This window comes from Siphateles boraxobius, unplaced genomic scaffold (assembly GCF_051911475.1).
Source record: "Siphateles boraxobius isolate OS27281-9 unplaced genomic scaffold, OSU_SipBor_1 11, whole genome shotgun sequence".
Lineage (NCBI taxonomy): Eukaryota > Metazoa > Chordata > Actinopteri > Cypriniformes > Leuciscidae > Siphateles > Siphateles boraxobius.
In genome coordinates, this window is record NW_027508711.1 from 12,324,665 (window position 1) to 12,351,510 (window position 26,846).

The window sequence follows — 26,846 nt, forward strand, 5'->3', positions numbered from 1 at the left end:
TGGCACAATACATTCAGACTCATCCATCGGATTGCCAGACAGAAGCGTGATTCGTCACTCCAGAGAACTCGTCTCCACTGATCTAGAGTTCAGTGGCGGTGTGCTTTACATCACTGCATCCAGCGCTTTGCATTGCACCAGGTGATGTACGGCTTGGATGCAGCTGCTCAGCCATGGAAACCCTTCCATGAAGCTCTCGACACACTGTTCTTGGGCTAATCGTTAGGGCAACACAAAGTTTGGAGGTCTGTAGCTATTCACTCAGCAGAAAGTTGGCCACTTCTGCGCACTGTGCACGACAGCATGCGCTGACCCCTCTCTGTGATTTTACCTGGCCTAACACTTCGTGGCTGAGTTGCTGTTGTTCCCAATTGCTTCCACTTTTTCTCTTATAATACAACTGACAGTTGTCCGTGGAATATTTAGTAGTGAGTAAATTTCATGAATGGACTTATTGCACAGGTGGCAACCTATCATGGTACCACGCTTGAATTCACTGAGATTCTGAGAGTGACCCATTCTTTCACAAATGTTTCAGGAGCAGTCTGCATGCCTAGGTGCTTGATGTTATACAAGTGATTGGAACATCTGAATTCAAAAATGTGTAGGGGTGTCCCAATACTTTTGACAATATAGTGTATATTTCCGAATGAGTTTTTAATGCAGCTTAGCCTATAGGTAAGAGTAATTTGATTTAAAAAAAAGTGTGATGCATTTTTTTAATGATATTATGAGATCATCATAGTGTTGCAATCAGGCATGGAAGAAACATTGCACCTCCATGCCAAGGGGTTGAACAGTTTGGATACCTGCCCAGATCTTTAACCATCAGACTTACACCTACATGCCAAGTTCAGCAAGGATAAATCGCATGTTATTAGCGTACAATCGGTATAATTCAAAGGTATTTTCTTTGAAAATTTTATATTCATGGATATAAAATATTGCAAGAAATCGTAATAAGTTAAACATGAAAAGGGTCTAGTTTCACCAAAGAGCACATATAAAAGTTTGGGGATAAATTCCTTTCTATGTTTGAAAAGTCAAACCAAAACAAATTGCAATAAATACAGTTCTAAAATAAGTGAATATTGTTTCTTCAAATTGATGACAAAAGAAGCAATTGGGTGTTATACTGGTAGCAAAAACTGCAAGTTTACAATTTAATGTAACAATTATTTACTGGGTAGAATAATTTGTTGAACCCGGAAATCTTTTTATTGTGTGACTGAAATTATTAGATAGGCTATATCAAAAAAAAAAAACTTTTTTCAAAAAATACAGACAATTATTACATCATTACAAAATGTAAGAATACACCCAGTCATCAGAATACAGAGAATTAAAATGAGTTAATTTGCTAGTGACGGAATAAAATAAGGAAGGAGGAAAAGAAGAGAAAGAAAATGAGAGCAAGAAATGAATTAATCAGTTACAGTATACAAATTAAAGACATTGCAAACTGAAGTTTTTCTAATGACTTATTAAACAAATGATTTTATTTAAAAAATTGACTTTTAAAATAAAAAAGCAAGGAAAAATGTTGGTGAACTTACATATGTGGATATAAAATTTGCAAAGCTAACTTTATAGCACAGAAAGCATTGTCTGAGTAACATTATTGTCCTAAAATAAATTGTCTTTTAAATTTAGTTACATCTTGTAGGATACCATTAAATGGGTAGTTCACCCTAAAATGTAAACGTCTGTCACCATTTACTCACCCTAAATTGTTCTAAACCTGTATGAGTTTCTTTCTTATGCTAAACACAAAAGAAGATATTTTGAAGAATGTTGGTAACCAGACAGTTCACGGTAACATTAGCAATTCGACGTCTTCGAGTATGTTTTTTTCCTACTGTGCAAGTAAATTGCTACCGTCAACTGTCTGGCTACCAATAACATTCTTCAAAATATCTTTTGTGTTTAGCAGAAGAACGAAACTTATACAGGTTTGGGACAACTTGAGGGTGAGTAAATGATGACGGAATTTTCATTTTTGTGTGAACTATCCCTTTAATAAATGTGCCAATTCCTTTTCCACCGTGTACAGGTGGACCTCCCTGTTGCTCCTCTCAGATATTTGAGCTTAGGGAGGAGTGAATAAGAAAACACGCCTCTTCTCATTTATACAACATTACTGGAGAGAGACTTCAGGAGTCGGTCAGCGGCACACGGGCTTCGCAAACTTCAAACACATTCATATTCTCTTTCATATCAATGATAATTCTTTTTTAATTATCTGGACTTACACAACCGCAGAAATGACTCTACCATACTCCCAAAGCGTGAGGACAGTGAGAACCGTGACCGTCGCAGAACCGAGCACACAGACTGTCTTGACATCCACTCCTGTCGGGATAAACGACGGTTCGACAACATACCGCACGGTAACGCACGCTGGATCACAACAACAGCAAACCTCTCATGTCGGGATAAGTGACGGTTCGACGACTCACCGCACGCTAACCCTCGCTGGATCTCAACTGCAGCAAGCCTCTCCTGTTGGCATAAACGAAGGAACGACCTTCCGAACGGTGAACTTCGCTGGGTCTCAACTACAGCCGATCCAGTACATTAACAGCCAAATGGAGGGGAACGTGATGTACGGGGGCGCACGTTACCTGGTGCCCGTGCAGCAGCAGCGGCCCGCAGAGTCGTACGTGTACCTGAGTCAGGCGCCGCGCGTCATGCAACAAGTGTACGTCCAGAACGTTCAGCCCATGAGCGTCAGCAGCGTCGACGAGACCGACTACAGTCAAGTTGTGAGTGTTTACTTATGCTTCTAACTTTTCCTTTTGCTTCACAGACACAGTAACGTTAGTATCTAAATAGCTAATATCATTAACCACTTTATTGTATACTCAATGTAGCTATATTGGCGTCCAGGTAGTTTGGAAAAATGTGGAGAAATGACCAAAATTGACAAAAGATGCTGCTGATGCTGTCGTGTCATGTCAGCAACAGCACATAGTTCAAAAGTTTTAGGTTTCTTTAGCACCCCCTAAGATCAGAAATTGAAATTTAACATGAATGTGCTAATGCAGATTTAGATTAGATTTTTTTTTGTCACGGTACCCCTTGACATTTTTCAATAACTTTGGCACCCATACTGGAATTTCTAACCTCGATACAGTAACTTGAAAAGTGTCCATATTCAAAACCATTTTCGATACCACGGGAAAGATGCGCTGTACTGTCATCTAGATATTTTTTAATATTTTCAAATTTTTGTCCATCCATTAAAAGCCTATGCAATAAATTTCTTCTGAAGAGATCACTTTATGTGATGACAGATTTCAATGTAGGCGTTTATATAAAATAAATATTGCTCTGTTTGGCTATTATTAACCATCTCACCTAAATGTTTACTCATTGAGTGAGTGTTTTTACAATGGGCTAATTTTGTGTCAACAGCACAAGATAGTTTGATTGAAAAAATGCCAAGTAAACAGTTTGCAATAAAATAAGAACAAATAAAAACAACAGAATAAAGATGCTTTCCCTTTAAGACCTGACGCATGTATCCAGTATACACGTGCTTTCTTTCTGAACTGTTTACATTCACTTACAGTGAGGAAAATAAGTATTTGAACACCCTGCTATTTTGCAAGTTCTCCCACTTGGAAATCATGGAGGGGTCTGAAATGGTCATCGTAGGTGCATGTCCACTGTGAGAGACATAATCTAAAAAAAATATCCAGAAATCACAGTAAATGATTTTTTTAACTATTTATTTGTATGATACAGCTGCAAATAAGTATTTGAACACCTGTCCATCAGCTAGAATTCTGACCCTCAAAGACCTGTTAGTCTGCCTTTAAAATGTCCACCTCCACTCCATTTATTATCCTAAATTATATGCACCTGTTTGAGGTCGTAAGCTGCATAAAGACACCTGTCCACCCCATACAATCAGTAAGAATCCAACTACTAACATGGCCAAGACCAAAGAGCTGTCCAAAACACTAGAGACAAAATTGTACACCTCCACAAGGCTGGAAAGGTCTAAGGGTAAAATGCCAAGCAGCTTGGTGAAAAAAGGTCCACTGTTTGGAGCAATCATTAGAAAATGGAAGAAGCTAAACATCACTGTCAATCTCCCTCGGACTGGGGCTCCATGCAAGATCTCACCTCGTGGGGTCTCCATGATCCTAAGAAAGGTGAGAAATCAGCCCAGAACTACATGGGAGGAGCTGGTCAATGACCTAAAGAGAGCTGGGACCTGTTGGTTATACACTAAACCGTCATGGTTTGAAATCATGCATGGCACGGAAGGTTCCCCTGCTTAAACCATTACATGTCAAGTCCCGTCTTAAGTTTGCCATTGACCATTTGGATGATCCAGAGGACTTCTCCACATGGGAGAAAGTCATGTGGTCAGATGAGACCAAAATAGAACTTTTTGGTCATAATTCCACATGCCGTGTTTGGAGGAAGAAGAATGATGAGTACCATCCCAAGAACACCTTCCCTACTGTGAAGCATGGGGGTGGTAGCATCATGCTTTGGGGGCGTTTTTCTGCACATGGGACAGGGCGACTGCACTGTATTAAGGAGAGGATGACCGGGGCCATTAATTGCGAGATTTTGGGGAACAACCTCCTTCCCTCAGTTAGAGCATTGAAGATGGGTCGAGGCTGGGTCTTCCAACATGACAATGACCCGAAGCACACAGCCAGGATAACCAAGGAGTGGCTCTGTAAGAAGCATATCAAGGTTCTGGCGTGGCCTAGCCAGTCTCCAGACCTAAACCCAATAGAGAATCTTTGGAGGGAGCTCAAACTCTGTGTTTCTCAGCGACAGCCCAGAAACCTGACTGATCTAGAGAAGATCTGTGTGGAGGAGTGGGCCAAAATCCCTCCTGCAGTGTGTGCAAACCTGGTAAAAAAAAAACTACAGGAAACGTTTGACCTCTGTAATTGCAAACAAAGGCTACTGTACCAAATATTAACATTGATTTTCTCAGGTGTTCAAATACTTATTTGCAGCTGTATCATACAAATAAATAGTTAAAAAAAATCATACATTGTGATCTCTGGATATTTTTTTTTAGATTATGTCTCTCACAGTGGACATACACCTACGATGACCATTTCACACCCCTCCATGATTTCTAAGTGGGAGAACTTGCAAAATAGCAGGGCGTTCAAATACTTATTTTCCTCACTGTAGGACGATTGTGCTTATGTGAATACTCAACAAGACAGACATTGTGACATTATCTTTTGTGTGTGTGTGTGTGTATTTGTTTTAAGTGTGTTTGACACTCGCAAACTTTATGAGAGGCGGGGTCATGTGCACATTTTGAATGTGAGTGCAATTGAAAAATGAAAATGATGCGCAATTCTCGCAATCTTGCACTGAAATTCAGACCAACCTTTCTTATGATTTGCATTTTTACTATCCATTTGTGTGTGTTCTTTGCTATCATTAGAAAGTGGTGATGTGTTAAATGCTGCACATTTTAGCAAATTAAAAAATGTTTGAAGGATTTTTACACGGCAACCCTGCTCTCACTAGATGCGTCTCCATGCACCCTGGTTGGGAAAAATGGAAAGTGACAGTGCCATAATATAGCCTAATATGAATCAACATCGACATGGCTTTTCAGAATTACGTTTTAGTTTGCATAGCGTCACATTTTAGTTCACAATATTGTTTTTTTGTGAGTTATAATAGCTCTTACCATTTTACCTTATCTGATTATAATAGCATTAGAGCTGTGCGATTAATCACTATTGATTTTCATTTTTTGATTTTGGCTTCCAACGATTATGATTACAAGATAGTCGAGGTAAAACGATCATTGTGGCGCTGCCACGTTTAGACGGATCGCTTTCGTTCCTCCCTAAGCTGAACTTAACATCCAAATTAGCCGAATAAGTGAGTGTTGTAAAATGCAGTCTACTGTTGCCAAACTGAGGGATTTGTCACATACAGCAAACATCTCCGCACTATCCGTTAGCTGCCTGTCCCCTGAACACACTGTAAAAAAACGTGGTCTCTACAGACACCCCAGGCTCCAAAAACGGCAACAAAAACAACGTATTCACGCACTAAATTTGAACAATGTATTATTCAATGAATTACTTCTAGATTTATATATCAAGTTGCTCCAGCAAGTGGTAAAACATTTAAAAATATAGCCTACTTTTCTTATTAAAATAATTTTAAACTAAAACTTACAATTGACAAAAAGAGCCGACTCTCATGCCTTTCTTTTGTATTTGCATAAAAAAAAACAACGTAAAAATATCTTGAGCTTGTTAACCACAGAGGCTTGAACTGATAGAGGAACAAATTAAGATTTTCAAATATGGGCTACCCCCCCAAAAATGTCTTTGGTTTGACGCATCAAAATTATTTCTATATTGTTATGACAGTCCTTAGATGATAATCATCAAATTTGTGTGACAATCAAACCAATTATCTAGGACAAGTTTAACAAAAGTTAAATTTTTTAATCTGCTTTATACCTGTATAGTCTCAAAGAATTTGGTCGGTCCAAAGTTATTGGCAAAAATGTAAATTTGATTATTATAGTGTGACCTAAAGGGAGGATTTGAGCCTATGATGTTCTACGGTTCAAGCAGTTCTAGCTAAAACGGATCAATCAGAACAAATATAATAGGATTCCTGCACTTTTGGTGCTTGAGCTACTACAGGTGCTGGTCATATAATTAGAATATCATCAAAAAGTTGATTTATTTCAGTAATTCCATTCAATTCCATTCCATTTTTGTATTGGTCTTAAGTAATATTCTAATTTTTGGATACTGAATTTGGGATTTTCATTAGTTGTCAGTTTTAATCATCACAATTAAATGAAATAAACATTTGAAATATATCAGTATGTGTGTAATGAATGAATATAATATCCAAATTTCACTTTTTGAATGGAATTACTGAAATAAATCAACTTTTTGATGATATTCTAATTGTATGACCAGCACCTGTAATATCTATCTACAAGTACAATTAGGCAATTAGAATCACTCAAGTAAATACAGAGTAACATAATATAAAGTGTAAATATAAACCCACTTTATAAAAACTTGCATGTAATTAGCAAACCGGTTCGGGTTGTAAGGCCTGCCCAATCGGCCCAACAACAGTTTCCGATAAACGGATGAAGGTTTCTGTTCGTTCGTTTTTTTCAGCGTGGCAAAGTAAATTCCAATTAAACTTTTATCTGACTCCATTTTATTACGACCTCGAATTTAGATTGGAATGTCAATTGTTAATTGGTCATTTAAATAATAGTTTAGCTACGCATTTGATTTATTCTATTCAACTCTTAATTAAAATTACACCCATTCTTCCAGATTCCTATAACACTTTGAGACTAATATTATTGATGGACGACCGTACTCTACTTACTCATTCTAGAATATATTATTTAGTCCCCATAGATCTGAAATCACATAATTAAGGTAAGATTATATCTAACTAGAGGTCATGACCATTACCATAGAACCAACCAAGCTGACCAACTTAACTCCCTCTAATGTTAACTTTGTATAATCATTCCACGGTTTCCCACATACAGTTTATTTAGAATAATATTACAATAGTCAGAGGTTGAGGTAGCCTAGAAATCTAGACGCACCCTAGCGGCAGCAAAATTAATTTTTTAGCCAGTGTAGTCTAGCAACTCTCCGTTGGCTTTCGAGCTGGAAAAACCAAACTCTAGTCAGGCCAATCACATTGTGTATAGAGTTGGTGGGCGGGCTTAACATAATGACGGCAGAGTTGTGACGGTTCTGTGAATTCCCTGCAACTTGAAAAAAAAGAAGATGACCGCTGCTGCGGGCGAACAGCGGTCTTTCGAATCGGCTTTGGCCACGACTCTGGAGGACTTAAAGGGATACTCCACTTTTCGGGGAAATAGGCTCATTTTACAACTCCCCCAGAGTTAAACTGTTGAGTTTTACCGTTTTTGAATCCATTCAACCGATCTCCATGAGTAAAATGAGTGCTAAAAGTGGTACCGCCAGAACCAGAGATCGGCTGAATGGATTCAAAAACGGTAAAACTCAACAGTTTAACTCTGGGGGAGTTGTAAAATTAGCCTATTTCTAAAAAAAGTGGAGTATCCCTTTAAGAGGAGTTAAGCTTTTCTTTGAGAAAAGAACAAAGAACGACACTTAAGTCCTTCTTAAAAAAGGAAGATGTGTTCAGAGTTTTGGCGACCGGATATGGCAAAAGTTTAATATCAACTAGCTCCGCTGGTGGGAAAATGCATGGGACTCACTCAGCCACAACCGTTCGTTGCTCTGGTTGGTTGTAGCGCTATCCTGTTGTATGCAGAGGGAATCTGAAAGACCACCGTTAATCCCGTCCCTCGGATTGAGGCATGCCAATGGTGAGTTCCCAGACCCAACATCTTGATGTGGGTCTGGCTTGCCAGGCTAAGGTTGAGGCTCACTCTATTTAGGTTGGTCTAACACACTGTTGTTCTAAATGGTAAACGCATTATTACCCTCCACAGTCTTAAGTATACATGACTAATGTCAATGTGTTAATCGGATCTCTTAAACTTCAGTCGGTGTGCTCTTCTGCTCCACATAAGCTGTATTTTAGTCCGTTACTAACCTGAGCATGTAGATTTGTGGTGTTATTATGGACTTAACGTAATCTACTAGAGTAAGGCTAATAATTTCAGAGGGAGTCAGAATAAATCTAAATATAACAATTTATTATTAGTCAGGTAAATGTATTGTACCAATTACTATCAATTCAAAGATAATCAATACATAACATCAAATGCTCTGAAGTAAAGAGTCAAAAATGCATACCTGAGCCCAGGAAAATAGATACATTATGCTTTATTATGGGTGGATCCGATTACAAATCGCGCCGAGCCATTTTCAGCATTTCTTTGTGGGGCATGCCCAATGTGGGGCATGAACTTACAATAGGAATTTGCATTGACTTGGGTTATAAACCTGGGGGGTTTGCACCTTGTCGAGGAACAGGAGGTTATTTGGATGACCACATCTAATCTCTAAATTCTTAACCCTTAACACCTTTTGGTTTACTTCTGTGGAGACGAGACCATTGTACCAGTCACTCTGAGACATTTTAATTGATACCAAACATGACCGTTATTTAACTTGCATTGACATAGAACATTATCATTTTTATATAATCTTTCTAAGTGAACTGAGTGAAGAGAAGAATAAGTGAAGTGAGTGAAGTTGAATTCATGAGCATTCAGATATTAATGTTTTGATGTGAAGAAGGGAAACTAGGGGTTAGTTGACAATGGCCACATACTGTAGGCTATGCTGTTTCTTAGTAACTATGTGGTTTTGAGTTGTATGCACAAATAAATACGTTTCTCTATGTTGGTTTCAAACATCATTAACTGTGAGTTCTGTCTTCCAATCTAAAATTACAATTTCATCCTTTTATATCCTAACATGTCCTGCTATTGTTCAGTGCATGTTCATTAATTTCTTTCCGTCAAATAATGGTGGAAACCTTCAATAGGTTTTTTGTAATCAACGAAGTTTTGTTTATTTACTGGAGTAAAAAGTGTGATAACTAGCTCACTAATAAATGAAACATACAAAATTATGAATCTTTACTGTATATTGCCTGTATTATACTTATAATAACTTATAGTTTAAAATGTTTGTTAATGTTAATTTAGTTATAAAGTTAGCCTTTTCCCCTTGTACCTTTAGATTTTTAAATCTAATTTTAATAAAGACATCAAAACCTAATGAAAAAAAGTTGTGCACAATGCAATTAATTTTTTTTGTTACTTTTAAGGCACAAGATGAAATATGTTCAAGAAGCCTGATTCATTCATGTTTTTTCTTTTCTATATTCAGAACATAAATGGACAAACATCTGTCTGCAGCCAGTTATCCAGTCCCGTCAAGAGCCCTGAACCATCTGAGGTAATAAAAGAACATGTACTATGTATGCAAAAAGGCACATAACAACTAACATTTAAGGCTGAATACTGTTTGAATGAAATCATTAGGTGTGTGTGTTTGTGTGCTAACCATAAGTTACCCTTGACCTCTTGACTTTAATGCCTTCACGTGGAATACATGAGCAATCGATACTGTATTACACACGCTTTCCTCTAGGTTTGTTTATGCCTCTGGCTTGCTAGATGTGCTGGGAGAACAAGCTTTACTGTAAGGCAGGCTTTGGTGTGTGTGTGTTTGTGTGTAGTTGCACGCACATGCTAATATGACCACAATTTATGCGTTGAGCACAAGTGCAGTACTTGCAGGGTTTAGGGTGTGTCTCAGAGAAAGAATGGACTCGGTAATTCCCAGAGGAGACAGTGTGTTAACACCCATTTAGATTGGGCCCGACAATAGTCATAATTGTAACACAAGGAAAGTGTTAGAGGGAGTTGCCCTTAATCATAACTGTTGGTGTCAACCAGCCTGCAGGTGATAAGAAGATGACGGGTATATACTGGAAGAGCTTAAATGTGTTCTACCAAACAAGCACCTTGTGTGCTTTTTATATTTTACCAAGCATTTTATGTGACAAAACATTATTTTTACATAACATTCAGTTGAGCTGTGATCACACAGTTTTTTTTCTTTTCAAAGGTTAGTGTATAAAGAAAACAGCAGTGTCAGTGAATTGTAATTTACATTCAAGTTGCAATATTTCAAATTATGCAAAAAGTGTCTAATATATTTCTTTAATTGTGTGTAGGTGAGATGCATAAAATGCTAGATTTGAAATTAGCCTTAGCAAGAGCATATGGTATGGGCAACATATGATATCATTCTCTAAAGCTTCTTTTTTTTTTTATAAATAAAAATTCACAGATAAACAATAATAATCTTGAAATTTGAATAGATATGCCATCCACACTAATTTCCTGCAACACTGAGAAATAAGGCATTGAACAAAACAGTTAGTCCATGTGTTTATTAGCCAGCTGAAAACACCAGATGCTCTTCTGCAAATGCCTTGCTGTTTCTTTCAGTTGAGACTGGTTGCTTTGATACGAAATGTCCATGGAAGTGTAACTATTATCTGATTTCGCATGTTTCTATGTATAAATTGTCGATACAATGTAAAGTATTTGCTTTGGCTCTTGCTTCAAATGATTTTGTTCTGTTGCAGTGCTTGTTTTTGTCGTCTGTTGCCGTTATACAAGCCGAATGTGGCGGTTTATCGGTGTGGTATTTGTCCCTCCCCTCTTCTGCTGTGATTGGACGGCTGGGTAAAAAAAGTAGGGGTGTGCACGAATATTCGATCTGTAAATATTATTCGAAAAATAAAAATACTATTCAAATTTTGCTACATATGTTGCTTTTGCTGGCCGTAAATTCAGTGAAATCCTATGCGCGCAAACTAAAACTCCCAGTTATAGCTAAATGCACTAGGTGGCGCTGTGGAGCTTGTCAACAAGTTGATTGTATTTGATCACAGAATGTAATCTGCCTCATTTTCCCTGCACCCGGACTCATTGTTATCAGACTTTCACCCGAGCGTGTGGATGTACTTTTTTTCCGAACATGTAAAACAATATTCCCGATAACCATATGCTGACTCGTCTGTATATGTACGTTCTGCATGATAACTGACGTGTTATTAGGGTTTTTTTTTTCCGCTTTGCTTCAGCCGAACAGATAGAGTTTGTTTTTTGTTTCTTTTGGTTGGCCAGACTCCAGCCAAAGCTCAGCCTAATGCTGTTTGACACAAGAGTGTGAAAAATAAACTGCGCCGGAATTAAGCCAGACTCGGCCCAGACTTAGTTGCTATCTAGGATGCATTTGTTCTGTATATTTTATTGTTTACACATATCTTTTAATATTTTCAACTAAAACATATAATGTAAGCTTGTTTTATATATTTGCTAATCATAATCTTGTTCACCAACGATTCACCAAAAATTTCATAATAAAATGTATTCTAAATTTACGGAAAAATATAGAAACGACTGAAACCACACGTATGCAAAAAGCAATTACTCTGTACAGCCTTATAATCGTGTTAAGAAATTCTATTTCATCCTATCATGACTATAATTATATTGAAGTATGTTGCATACTGAGCAAAATACATGTTTACATGTCACCACTGGGGAATAAACTGTTTTTTAATACAGTCTTGTAAACGCAGTTTACTTGCATTGCCAAATTATTGATTTGCATGTAAACTGGTAAATCGGGTTATTTCAATAAAGTGATTTTTGGTTGTTTTCAGCGTATTGCTCACTGACATTTCCTCCATTTGTGACCGTCTTTTCACTGTACGCATTTGCAGGTCATAGTTCATTCAAACATTAACTTTGGTACTACGCATCAGAAGAAAAAAAATTTGACTTGTAAGTTGTTATCTGTTCAGGTTCCTATCAGTTTTATTTTTAACACCGTCTCTATGGGCACTGCCAGTTTTTAACCCTTGAACGTGAAGGTCTAGTGCTAAGGTTGAGTTATCATCGGTCTTTCATGTGGCCTATCCTGAAGTTTGAAAAACATAACACTGATTTAAAGCGAGCTGGCATAGAGTTGTGCTTGCAAACATGCTGGGACAGGAGTTGCGAGCACATCATAAGCTTTAAGTTTCGTAGACAAAGGAGGGTGATTAGGCGTATTGCACTCAACACACTTAGGTTGTCTTAAATTGTAGTATCGTAATGTTAGATAGCATTGAAGATTGGTTAGGAGGAGTTTCACATGATGTCATTGAGCTGATGCAGGCACAATGATGAATATAAAAGTGGGCTTTAGTGCGCAAGCATCTTATTTCAAACTGTAACCTTGCTTTGGTTCCTTTGAAGAATTCATGCATCAGATTCATGCTATCCGAGGAGAGGTGAGGATTGTTTATCAAGCAGTTTTTAGTCCATGAACATACAGACACAAGGATTATCCAAACAAAAAGCCAATAGTTACACCAAACAGTGACGTTACGGGAGAGTTTAGAACAATTGTACAACGATTGACAAACACTGATTGAAACATGGTATGTGTTTAATTATATACACAAGAAGACAAGAGGCTAATGACGACTGACAAGGGCAATTAAGGAAACTAACCAGACGGCAATGAAAACAAAGGAAACAGGAACAAATGCACAGAAAATGAATCCAGAAACATCAAGGCAAACAGAATAACAAAATAAGAGTCTTTGAACAGGGGACTGTGACGGTAGTGGGTTTAGCTAGCTGTTTTGTTGACTTTTATTTGATATTGCACTTTTGCAGATCAATTATCTGCCATCTCCAATGGAATAGTTAATAAGTTTCAAGTTTTTAGTAATTATATTTAAAATTAATTTTGCCTTATACATATTTTCTTTAATAAAAGCATATTTAGAAATGGCTTGTATTTAAGATTCTATACATTATTATTTAGACTTGAGTTTGAAGGGTCTAATTCAAGTTAAATTCCAAGTTTAAACATTCGTTACTTGACTGTTTTATGTTTGTTTTTGACTGTTTGACAGCTTACTCTGAAAAGATCATGATTTAGGCTTGGCTCTTGCAAAACAATGACTTGGAGCGAATATTGAATGCAAAAAAACATGTTTCTTTGCCACATCTCTGAGGGATTACAATATGTAAAAATTGTATTAATCATTTTCATGTATAGTTCTTGTGTGTATGGGAGCATTTGAATTTGGCATTTAAAAATCCTAGGTAAGACCTTAAAGCTCCAGTCTGTAACTTTTTTTGGGTTAAAAATTACCCAAAATAATTTTTTGAGCAAGTACATAACCAGCCAGTGTTCAAAACTATATGGTTGCCTTATCTCGATTCAAAACGGTAAGACTGTAATAATGTTTTTAATTCCAGTGATACTGGTGGATTTCCGCAGGAAGTTCGAGCATGTCTCTTCGTTATTACGTCATGTCTGTACACGTAAACAAGGTGTCCCGGGTAGTGGCTATATTGTGTGTGAGGATGTTGGAGGTGGAGATTTATAGCCTTTCCTCACAGCACTTGATATAATTAAATTTATTAATTTGATGGCGGATCCAGAAAGGTTCAAACGACAATCACCAGTGACAACTTTGGACTTCGGAGTGGCTATAGAAAAAAAGAGACTGCAACCGGGCACATGCGAAAACAAGGATAATATCTGAAGGATATATGATAAGCGATCGTTAGATTTAATCAACGTGATTTACTGCAATGCTTTTTTCCTTAATTGGTCAGAACAAAAGTAGATGTTACTTGTTCAGATGACAATTTCCGGAGATAATTCTTATGTTGGTCATACTCCCAAAAAGTAGAATCTGTTATTCCGAATGCCAGTATCCACACCGGCCCGGCGACTGACAGCCGCACATTCTTCTCAAAACATTGGATTCACCCGCGCAGTGCCGTGCCGAGGCACAACCCACGTAAAGTTGATAATTCCGCGAATAACTGCAATTGCAGATTTCGAACAGAGATGGCAAAAAAGAGGAAAAACTACGGACTATAGCTATAAATAAATTCGCTTTTAAAATGAACCAGAAGAACCACATGAAATCATGTGATTGTAAACCGAAAAATAATATTGCAATGTTTGAAAACGGTCTCATGGAAAGATTCTTTGTAAAGGGTTTCAGTCTATTTTCATTTAGAACATTCCAACACTTAATGAATAATTTGGAATGATATTTTTTTACAATAGCCAAAGAGAACTGATCTTTCAAAAAAAAAAAAAACTGTAGTCCCTCCATTCATTCAAATGTCAAATCTCTCAGTTTCTCTGTACCTTCTCCACTTGCTTCCTGTGGTCAGACACAACTTTAGTTTGAAAACCGAGCTCCTCCTTCCTTTCACTGTAGACCAGAGCAATGACCTGCTGTTACACGGAACAGAGAAGCTTTTGGCTCACACATTGACCTATTTTATGCACACAGTAAGGTATTGTGGAAAGCAAAAGGCAGAAAGGACATCCCACAGTTGCAGGGTTAGTAGTAATGATTAGTAGTGACTTCTCATAATTCTTGAGAACTCGCTTATCAAAAGTTTAGATAAGATTTAGTTGTTATTTTCACATCAAAGTAAAGGGACACTAAGCTGCAGACTGATAAGACTGATATTATAGTTTGCGGTTCTAGTGGAGCCAGGGGTACAACACAGCTAGACTTAGGCTCTTTGTCACCTCACGTTAAAACATGAATTCCAAATCTAGGTTTGAATATTGACAGCTCTTTAAAACTGGACAAACAAATAAACTCCGTTTTAAAATCAAGTTTCTTTCACTTACACAGTCTAGCAAAGATGAAATCATGCTTGACGTTTAAAGGCCTTGAAACTGTGATCCACACTTTGATAACATCCAGACTTGACTATTGTAATGCGTTATATACGGGAATTAGTCAGTCATCTATTTCTCGTTTACAAAAAGTTCAAAATTCAGAGTTAGACTTTTGCTAGACTTTTAATGGGGATAAAAAAATGTGAGCAGATTACTTCTACCCTGATCTCCTTGCACTGGCTTCCGGTTTTGTATAGGATTTATTTTAAACTTCTGTTATTGGTGAACAAATCCTTGCATGGACTCACACCGGCCTATCTCTCAGATATTTTAACTGAATATCAGACTGGACGAAGTTTGGGAGCAGCGACTCAGAAGCTACTCAAAATACCCTGGACACATCGAAATCAAAAAGGAGATTGTGCTTTTGCTGCAGCATTGCCTAAACTTTGGAATAGTTTGTCTAAACGTATTAAAGACGCTGCTACTGTGCAGGATTTTAAAAGACAACTCAAAACACATCTCTTTTCAATAGCTTTTAATCAGTGAAAATTGTATTATATGTGTTGTCTATGTGATGTTCTTTTCTCTTTTTGTGTTCTGTGTTACATTGTAAAGCACTTTGGTCCACATGTGTTGTCTTAATTGTGCTATATATATATATATAAAGTTGCTATTGCTATATATATATATATATATATATATATATATATATTATAACCCTACAGTTTATATAAAGGTTAAGTATTTTTCATGTCTTTATTAACATGGTGGGATATATATACAAAATCTTTTTTATGAACGTTCTGTAATGTTGATTTTAGGATTACAGCTTAATGAAGCACTTTCTGTGCATTCCTGTGCAGAGTTGCTCAATCCTGCTGTGGAAATCGAGGTTACAAATAGTACAACTGAATGAAATTTGCATATAAGAAGGGAGTTCAGGGGATCTGGAACCACTCCTAGAAATCTTTGACAACCCATAATGTTTTTTTGGTCACACTTTTATTTTCTATTAACTAAGACTTTTGCCTCAATAAAACTCCTAATTTACTGCTTAGTAGTTTTTGTAGCATTTAAGTTTAGGTATTGGGTAGGATTAAGGGATGTAGAATATGATCATGCAGAATAAGACAATTATATGTGCTTTATAAGTACTAATAAATAGGGGTGCTCCGATCCGATACTCCGTATCGGTATTGCTCCGATACTAGCAATATTAACAGGTGTTCTGACGATTCATGCTACCCATCGAGATGTGCTACTTACTGGTTATGCGCATGTGCAGAATAATTTTTTTTGTGCTCACCACGCCCATAAATCTATGCATCCTTGCTGTGGAGACTTGTAGGAAACTTTGACAGGTCAAAGATGAATATTTGATGATAATTTTTACTTTTCACACCGTTTTAAAAATAAAAACAGTACAGTATACTGTAGTCTTAACTTCGAATAGAGAATGAATCAACATTCTCTGCGATCGATTCGCGCTTGGGTAGCATTTTTTTGCGAAGGCAGCACAAATCGATAGACTCTGCTATCGATTCGCGCTACGGTAGCATTTTTCGACAAGGCAGCACAAATCGTCAGAACACCGGATTGGGTATCGCCAGACGAGACCATCCAAATCCGATCCGATATTGTATAGCCTACGTATTTTATACAACACAAAAGGCACAAAAATATTATAAAGCACTATAATGTTTTCGTGTACTGTATTCCAAGATTTCTGAAGCCATTACATATAGTTTAATGTGAGGTACAGATTTAAATCGTTAAATTAATCTTCACCTAAGTGCTTCCCTCTGCTGCGGCTGTCAGTCATTCTCAGCACTCGGGTAAAACAGTCAACACGATGAAACTCTCTCCTAGATGAGTCAATGTTCCTATTATTATACTGTAGATCTGTAGATAAAGGTCTATGGTTTGCATAAAAGGATTTTAACGTGCTGGAGTTTCACATGTTACTTTCAACCGGGTGTCTGTTAGATCACAACACAACACCTCAGTGATCACAACACTGGAGTAGAGAGCGATATAATTGCTCTTCACACGCACATTAACTGAAATTTAAAACTTTTAAAAGGCTCAAACTAATGAATAAATAAAGAAATATATGTATATCTTACTTTTGTGCTTTTAACTTTTCAATGCGACGCGCTGCGCGCCGTGACTCCATGTTGCTTCGAGCGCATCATTCTGAGCACGGGATGCGCATAAGGTTTCGTGCCGCTCTGAATTGGAGCCTTTCATATTACAATACTTTTGCGCAATGGCAGTTTATTGATAGCCTTAGTTGTTCTGTCCAATCTATGTATCATATGTTGCTGCTTCATTAAAAAGTTGCGCTTAGAATTTTAAAATAAATGTATTTTAATTATATAGTATATATTTTGTCTGTATTGTTTTACAAAGTAAGGAAAATAATGTTTAAGTCAAGCTTTGATGCCTTTAACAAAAGAATAATCCCAGTCTCTTCCCCACAGTGAGGCATACAGATACAGTTTATTAGGTAATTTGGCACTGTTTTTTTAATTATTATTTTAGTATTGGATCGAATCGGTATCGGCCAATACTGAGTTCCAGGTATCGGAATCGGTATCGGAGGCAAAAAAAGCGGATCGTGCCACCCCTACTAATAAACAGCCAATATCCTAGTAATATGCACGATAAGCAACTAGTTAATAGTGAGAATTGGACCCTAAACTAAAATGTTACCTTTTTTTAAATGCACACTCTTATCGATTATGCATAGACCTAAGAGGCAGTTTGCTGGACTTCTAATTCTAGTGATACTACCTCTAGTCACCGAGTGAAACTAGAAGAACTAAACTCTATTATGTGTCCTTGCTTGCTGTGTGCAGAACCTGCTGCAACTTGTCAGATGGTAAAAGTAACTAATGTCCAAAGTACGTTTCAATCATTGATGATTTCTTATCTTCCTAATCTTTTAAGAACACACCCAGACGCAATCTTTAATTAACACAACTCTGCATCCACTCATGCACAGCTCATCCTGTAAAAATTAGGAGTTTAGTAATATGATTATGCGCAACTGTTAACAAGCTCGGCTCTTTGTTGTTGCAGCTCCAAACCGGTTTCGGCACAGCAGTCTCAGTAGTGAGTCCACACACCCAGTTAACACCGTCACTGCTGGTCTTTCTGCTACAGAATGTGTGGAATGTTCTCAAGGCCTGACACACCCACTGTCACAAACACTTGTCTTTCTATAAGTGCTCTCAAAACAGATGCTGACCCCTGCAAACACCTGGGTGAATGTCTCTTTTTATAGTACTTCTACTGCATTGCTAAACGTTCACTTTTTGCTGAATGCATTGGACAGAGCAGAAACACTTGTAGGATACTTGCTCCAGTTGCTTTTCTTGTAGAGCATGGTGCTACCAACACAGGTCACAAGTTTGAGTCGAAAACCTGGTAATCAAGTTGAAAACCTGGTAACTTGGTAAATGACTTCTAGTTATGTCAAGATGATTAAAATTTAATTATTTTGTAGTGTTAGTTCAGTTATAATTCTGGATGAAACCAGACCCTGAGTGATTCTCTCTCACGGATCAGTGGAATCTGGCCCGACCACTCCGACACACCTCGAGTTCTCGAAGTTACTGGAGGATTGACAAAACCGCTGCTCTGTCTTGCATTATATGTTGTGCCATCAATCATTTTGAAACTCAAACACTGCTGAAGCTTTTAGAATGCATAAATGTCAATCAATCTGAAACGCTATTAACTAACGCTGTTAATTATGGATGCACCAAAATAGAAAATTTGGCCAATAATTATTTTAAAAAGTAGCTTTCCACATATATTCCACATGTATATATACAGTATATATATATATATATATATATATTGTTGCAAAATGTGACTATTTTCGCCCAGCACTTTATATAAAGTTGGATATATATAACCTTGTCTAACTTAATCTGTTTACATACAGTATACTCGATACTCGCACAGGCAATATATACTATACAGCAAAATTGCTTACTGCTTACCTATATTATCGCCCAGCTTCTTCTAAATGTAACTATAAGGCTTTGAGATATTTTAAAGATTTACATCATGATTTTCTGCAAAGATGCTTTGGAACAATGTGTGTTGTGAAAAGTGCTATGCAAATAAATTTGACTTTGAAAAATCAGAGCAATGCCGATAATTAGAAAATGGTAATATTGGCCGATATCATATTTGTGCATCTCCACTACTACTACTAATGCTTTCTAGCAGATGACAATGTACAGAATGCAAAGTTTGCATAGAGACAGAATATTTCCATCAACAGCTTCAGTGCATATGCCACATTTTCTCCGCTCCCCTGAGACCTTATACCTTTATTGTCCACTCAATTCCCTGCATGTAGTTTTGTTTTCTGAAGTCACTCAGGAGTGTCTGATGTGGATCGATACACATGGGTGTGGGGTTTAACTTACTATTCATCGAGGTGTGGACTGGATTATGTCTTTCGTTGTATGCATCACTCACAATCTATTACTAAAATCTAACACGTAAATGTTAACCCTAATTTCTGAGCAGACATAGGCAGAGTTTGTTCGCTTCTTTGAAAAGTTTCCTCCATTTTGACATACTAACTGTTATGTAAGCATTATGTTTTGCATGTGTCAAGGAAGAGCAGTGTTGATCCTGTAGCTGATTTGTTTAATATTAAACTTCCAGAATAACATCTGATAAAAATTCATGTAACTCAACAAAAGTTGTGCACCAATGCTCAGAGTATCCTCTCTTCACATCCTGCCCTTCAAGCATTCAGGTTCAAGCATTCATGAGTACGCCGTGGACTTGAGGGAAATGAACAATGGCTTCTCTTCTGAGATTAAGACCGAGGTATTGGAGGTGGAACCCGTCGCCAAGATGGACAACCGCTTCTTTGGTGAGCTTCTGGCTGAGGTTTACCGCAAGAACTCCGATATTCACACCTGCATCTCCGAGCATGTGGCGAAGATCCGGGGAAGGTAGAGCACATCCTTCAGCATTTTAATGCTTTTTAAAACCGTTATTTCATAAGTACATTTTCGCAAGCTAATTCATGAAATGCCATGCTTCAATCACAATAATGAGATATAATGTGCAAATTGCATTTCACATAGTCTGTCTTAGTGAATTCCTCCCTGTGTGCCTTAAAGGAGTATTTTAATTGAAGATTTGCATGCAGATAACAGCCATTGACCCTGTCAAACACTATCTAGATGAGTGATGACTTAACACTGAGAAAACCTATTTCGGACCAAAATGAAATCTCATCTCTTCACCTAATCTGCAGCCACTTTCTCAAATGACTCATTAAAGTAGTGATCAAAAACCTGAAACCTCTCCACCTTGTCTAAAGCTGTCTAAGAGCAGGGCTCAATCTAGTGATTCATGGCAAGTTAAGAGGTTCTGTGAAGTGATTGTGAGAACAGCAACTCCTCTAGACACCTCTGCCTTTATTTATTTTTTTGTCATTTTGACTCATTCATATTGTTCTCCACCTCTGCAGGAAACACCTTCTGGACTCCACCATTGACTACAAGGTAGGGAGTGGCAGATTGTTCAGTTCCTGTGAAGTTGGCTAAAAGTTTTCCATGTTGCATACATGATTTCAAGTTTCAATCATGGTTAATTCTTAACCATCAGCCCCCCCCCCCACCATTTTTGTTCAAAAGTACATTTAAAGTGCACTTTATAATATGCACACAGTGGCTTTATTACACCTCTACTATTATGAGAATGATTTTTTGACGTTTTCAATGGGGCATAAATAAAAAAATATCAGTGTGAAAGAACTGTCCTGATATCAGAAAATAAATGTATATTAGAAAAATATTAAAAAAATCATATAATGCAACTTCCCAAAAACATTATTTATTAATTAATGATTCATGATATTTTGGAATAAAAAAAATGTTTGAAAATGTTCTTGGTCGAAGAATATATATGATGAACTTGTTGAACACGTGTTTGTCTGTATGTGTGTTTGCAGGTGGACAAAGATGAAATAGAGAGTCTCATTCCCAAAGGAGTGTCTGAACTGACTAAGCAACAGATCCGCTACCTGCTGCAGGTGAGCGCACATTATGAACGACTGCCCTGCCCACTTCCAGTCATCCCCACCCACCTCTCAGTACACCCCACCCTCAGACGCCTCTCCTGACAGCAGCAGATTATTAGCTCATAAAACCTGTCCCAGCAACACATGTTCCTCCAGGCACAATGTAGCCTCTCAGTCATTGTCTGAGCTGGGAGTCTGATAAAAAGAGATATTTGCTTCATTTTCAGTCAATTTTTGGATATTCAGTCAACTTTGAGCAAGTTAGATTCGATTATGTGCTTACATTTATTTTCTGTTTTTTGAACTGTAAATTCAGTACGGGGCTTTAAATTTTTTTTTAATATATGTGATTAATCATTTAAGATGCACTGTATTGCCAAAAGTATTGGGAAACCCCTCCAAATCATTGAATTCAGGTGTTCCAGTCACTTCCATGGCCACACTTGTATAACATCAAGCACCTAGGTATGCAGACTGCTCCTCAAATATTTGTGAAAGAATGGGTCACTCTCAGGATCTCAGTGAATTCAAGCGTGGTACCATGATAGGTTGCCACATGGTCAATAAGTCCATTCATGAAATTTCCTCACTACTAAATATTCCACGGTCAACTGTTAGTGGTATTATTACAAAGTGGAAGCAATTGGGAACAACAGCAACTCAGCCGCGAAGTGTTACGCCAGGTAAAATCACAGATGATTTTACAAATCACATGTAAAATCGCATGCTGAGGTGCACAGTGCGCAGAAGTCGCCAACTTTCTGCTGAGTGAATAGCTACAGACCTCCAAACTTCGTGTTGCCTTCAGATTAGCTCAAGAACAGTGTGTCGAGAGCTTCATGGAAGGGTTTCCATGGCTGAGCAGCTGCATCCAAGCCGTACATCACCAGGTGCAATGCAAAGCGCTGGATGCAGTGATGTAAAGCACACCGCCACTGAACTCTAGATCAGTGGAGACGAGTTCTCTGGAGTGACGAATCACGCTTCTGTCTGGCAATCCGATGGACAAGTCTGGGTTTGGCGGTTGCCAGGAGAACGCTACTTGATTGACTGCATTGTGCCAAGAGTAAAGTTTAGTGGAAGGGGGATTATGGTGTGGGGTTGTTTTTCAGGGTTTGGGCCCTTAGTTCCAGTGAAAGGAACTCTTAATGCTTCAACATACCAAGACATTTTGGACAATTTCATGCTCCCAACTTTTTGGGAACAGTTTGGGGCTGGCCTCTTCCTGTTCCAACATGACTGCACACCAGTGCATAAAGCAAGGTCTATAAATACATGGATGAGTGAGTTTGGTGTGGAGGAACTTGACTGGCCTGCACAGAGTCCTCACCTCAACCCGATAGAGAACACCATTGGGATGAATTAGAGCAGAGACTGAGAGCCAGGCCTTCTCATCCAACACCAGTGCCTGATCTCACAAATGTACTTCTAGAAGAATGGTCAAAAATTCCAATAAACACACTCCTAAACCTTGTGGAAACCTTTTCAGAAGAGTTGAAGCTGTTTTAGCTGCAAAGGGTGGGCCAACTCCATATTAAACCCAACAGATTAAAGAATGGGATGTCATTAAAGTTCATGTGCTTGTAAAGGCAGACATCCCACAACTTTTGGCAATATAGTTTGTAGATTCACACATATATTATGTAAACAAAAACGGTTATGTTAGCTGCGGATTAATCACAATTAATCAATTTGACAGCACTAAATATAATATAATATAAGAGTCAATACATATGAAGCACTTTAGTTGGCAGTAGTTTCAGACACAAAGTAAATGTCTTTCTTTCCCTCATCTAGACTCGTGTGACGGCTGATAAGACCATGCGTCTGTTGATGGCCACGTTCAGCAGTCTGCGAGAGGAACTAGTGCGTATGCAGGATGATCTGAGGGTGAGTGCGATTATTCTACTACTAAACCAACCGACAGCTTCCTGCCCTGCAGAAGCAGTAGATGTGATGATGAAACATATCAGGTTTTGCCTCGTGGGCGTGCGTATTCTTTACAATCCAGCTTTCAGCTGACCTTTCAAGGTGTTTTTCAAGGTGTGGTGTGTGTATACACAGATTCAATGGTATGATGTAACCGCTACACAACAGCCCCCAGCCCTTTAACATTATATTAGCATTATTTTGTTAAAGGTAAAACAATTTTTTTTATATAGTTCTTCGTTTATACATGAGAAAATTACAAAAGTTCATATTCATGGAAAGTTCATAATAATATGCACCTTACTTCTGCAAATACAAATTCAGATTGTGATACAGTATACCAAAATAATATCACAAAAGGCCAACCTGCTTTGTTGGTATAGCAAGAGGTAATTTCCTGTTTGACTGAACAAAGCTTCTGCTGATTTAAACATGAACCAACACAAGGTCATCACAAATACATGCAGCATCTTTTCAGTTGGTAAGCCAAAATGGAGCAGCCAACAGCTACTGAAGACAGCAACTACGTCAGTGTCTGAGTTTTCACTAATTATCCACTCAAAAAGATAATTGCTTATAATAAAGCTTTGTGTGCAAGAAGTTCTTTTGAAGCAAGAAGTATTGCAAACTTAATAATAATAATGTTTATTATTATTATTATTATTACTATTGTAATATTTCACCTTCAAAAAACAAACTGTAAAACTACTAATACTAATATATATGTTGCTGTCTTAATTTTCAAGCATTAAACCATCAGGCTTTTATTTAGGCGTAAACCACAGGTAGCCTTTAAAGCTTCTCTTTTTTGAAAAGTTTCATTACAAGTTTGGGAAGATGGTTTGCATGTTGTCTTCCCAAATGCGTGTTATGAGTGACCCAAACTCAAACACGTGCAGAGATGATTTCATGTGGACTCGCTCTGAAACACTGAAAACACCAGATCGCACTAAGCCATATCGCAAATTCAGTTTATTTTGATAATTTGTGCAGCACTAGTTATGACCACTAAACTATGTATTTGATCATTGTCCTTGGCTGACTTTGTTCTTCCAAAAGTTTTACTTTTAATAAAACATGTAAGCAAGGGTAATTAGCTCTAAAAGGTGTGGAAATGTACAGTAAGATGGTCATTATTACAAAAATAAATAAATTAATTAAATAACCAGACAGTGATAAGAGCCACCGTTTTGTAGTTTGTGAAGGGTTTTTGAAGATATAACCTTTTAGCATATAATTTGACTAGCATCTACTGAATTTACAAATTTATAAGCCTATTTTTTTATTTTTACTAAGCATGCACAATTATATGGTTAGTTGCAACTTGCATTTGGATTAACTGTGTGCATTTGCAGCATCTGGAGAGTGAGAAGGAGGAGCTGGAGAGAGATCTGAGCTTTAGAATTGCTCAAGGTTCTAAATATGAGGAACTCCTGGAGAAGGAGCGCGAGCAAAGCAGACAACTGCAGGTACCATACAACTTCTTCATCACTCCTGTCCACAATGCAACAATTTAACAGCAGCATTTCAGTAAGAAACGTATTCTTATTAAATCTACTAAAGTTGTTCAATCAAGAGCAGTGAGTGAATTTCTGTTTTTCTTTTGTTGTTTGATTCATATTAACAGCATATATAGTAGCAGGTACTGTATATTACGCTGCTGTCACTTTAATACACAAATCTAATACACACATGTGATTTCTTTTCTTGCTGTTTACATCCACAGACATAACCGACTGTGTTTATGTGAACTTTGTGTGTTTTTGACATAACCGTGTGTGTATTTAACAGTTTAAGCGCAATAAGACGTAAAAGAGAATTTAGTTTAATTCTCACGGGACGCTCCGTCTGACATCCAGCTTTCTGTGACGAGCTTCGGATGTGTGCGCTCAGAAAACCATATATCAGAAGTTTAGGCTGATATGGCTTTAAAACACATGCAGATAATAAACTTTCATGATGATGAAGAACTGCAATGTCACGTGAGCGTGACCGCGATAAAGATGTTAATCAAAACCAAACAGATGTTTTAGTTTTTGGCAGAGTATCTGATGCACCTGATGTAAAGGCTCCTTCCTCTTCTGGAAAGCTGGGTGGGGAGAAGCAACTCATTTGCATTTAAAGATTCATGCATGAAAATAGCATGTTTTTATTTCCACTCAAAAATGGTCATTTACAACATGGTATAAATGGCTTGTGGGGTATTTTGAGCTAAAACTTCACAGATCCATTCTGGGGACACTTGAGTGACTTATATTCTTGTAATATATATATCTTGTAAAAAGGGGCATAATAGGTCCCCTTTAATTAAGTCAAATACACATATGCATAATATGCATATGTCTGTCTCCAGGGCAAGACATTGACGAACAGTTTTACATCATCGCACCATAGGCCCCACCCACTGGCATTGAGTCGCCTAACGACTGACATCTGCCTACACTGGATACACTGGAGTGTTGCGTCGCATCACAGGCAGATAGAACCCATTATAATCGATGACGCTCTCTACACTGCCCTTAAAATGTATCATTTCAGACAGAGGGTCCACACTTATATTTGTTTTGTGTTTTGTGAAAAAAACTTGTCATGACCCCTTTAATGATGACAACTAACAATCTGTGCATGTTATTTGATATCTATCTCAGATCTTTCATTTCTGTTTTCTCTTAGGCGGCTGTGAGGGAAAGTAACAATGCCCAGCGTTCTCTAGAAAGTCAGCTACTGACCTTCCAGAGCAAAGACCCCAGCAAAGACTTCCGCATCAAAGAGCTGGAGGGCAGCAAGAGGGCCCTGGAGCAGGAGAATGAGCTGCTCAGGAAGAAGGTGGGCAAACCTCAGGGACTTCATCAAAATTCTGTTTGATAATTATACACCATTCACTCACATATATTATGTAAACACAAACTTTTATTTTGGATGCGATTAATCATTGCCCAGCCCTATTATATATGTTTTTTATTATTATTTAAATATCATTTATTATAAACACCAGCTGTGAAAGTGCATCTAAGCCTAGTTAAAAACCTTTATTATACACATAACACACGACTCACAAGAACAGTTAATTTACTATCAGATATAAGTGAAAATGACGCTCTGACGGTGCGATTCACTAAAGTTTTCAATAAAAGAACCAGTCAATCGTGTGTAGAGCAAACTACACTGGTCACACTGCATGTGTGTGTGCAGTGAAGTGCGCCGCAAAGACAACACAAGAGAAACATTGTTCATGGACCTTTAAACTCATCACTCAATTGACACTGCATAAAAATATAAATTCTTCTTTGTAGACTGGCTGGTCCTAACTATACATGCTATAATATTATGTTTCAGTATTTACTTAGCATTATTTACTATATAATTAGCAGTCTTGTAGTTAGGATGTAGACATATAATAGGAAAGTAGACATTATACTGTGGAAATCATTGATTCTAGGGTTGTTGTTTTTGTCTTCCTTTCCCTCATGTCTTCTTTTTTATGTTTGTCTGCATTAACTGGTATCTCTTCCGCAGATGACAGGGCAGTGCAGTAGTTCCACTGTCCAAATCAAAACACAGGAGCTGTCTAGAGATTATGAACGGATGCTGAATGATCTACGGGTAGAGAAGGACAGAGAGCTCCAGAACCTGCGGGTAAATAAGGAAGAAACAAA

At 37.6% G+C, this 26,846-nt stretch overlaps 1 protein-coding gene across 1 annotated transcript in view; it reads left to right on the plus strand.

Annotated features, from left to right (window-relative positions):
• The first annotated feature begins 2,025 nt into the window (after nt 1-2,025).
• pof1b (POF1B actin binding protein) overlaps nt 2,026-26,846 on the plus strand; it is a 33,156-nt gene continuing 8,335 nt past the window's right edge. The window contains exons 1-9 of the mRNA XM_077197019.1: nt 2,026-2,765; nt 9,846-9,914; nt 19,977-20,185; nt 20,710-20,743; nt 21,193-21,273; nt 23,059-23,151; nt 24,546-24,659; nt 25,864-26,016; nt 26,707-26,826. Coding sequence (XP_077053134.1) covers nt 2,265-2,765; nt 9,846-9,914; nt 19,977-20,185; nt 20,710-20,743; nt 21,193-21,273; nt 23,059-23,151; nt 24,546-24,659; nt 25,864-26,016; nt 26,707-26,826 — 1,374 coding nt within the window. The 5' untranslated portion in view covers nt 2,026-2,264. The remainder of the gene's footprint in view (nt 2,766-9,845; nt 9,915-19,976; nt 20,186-20,709; nt 20,744-21,192; nt 21,274-23,058; nt 23,152-24,545; nt 24,660-25,863; nt 26,017-26,706; nt 26,827-26,846) is intronic.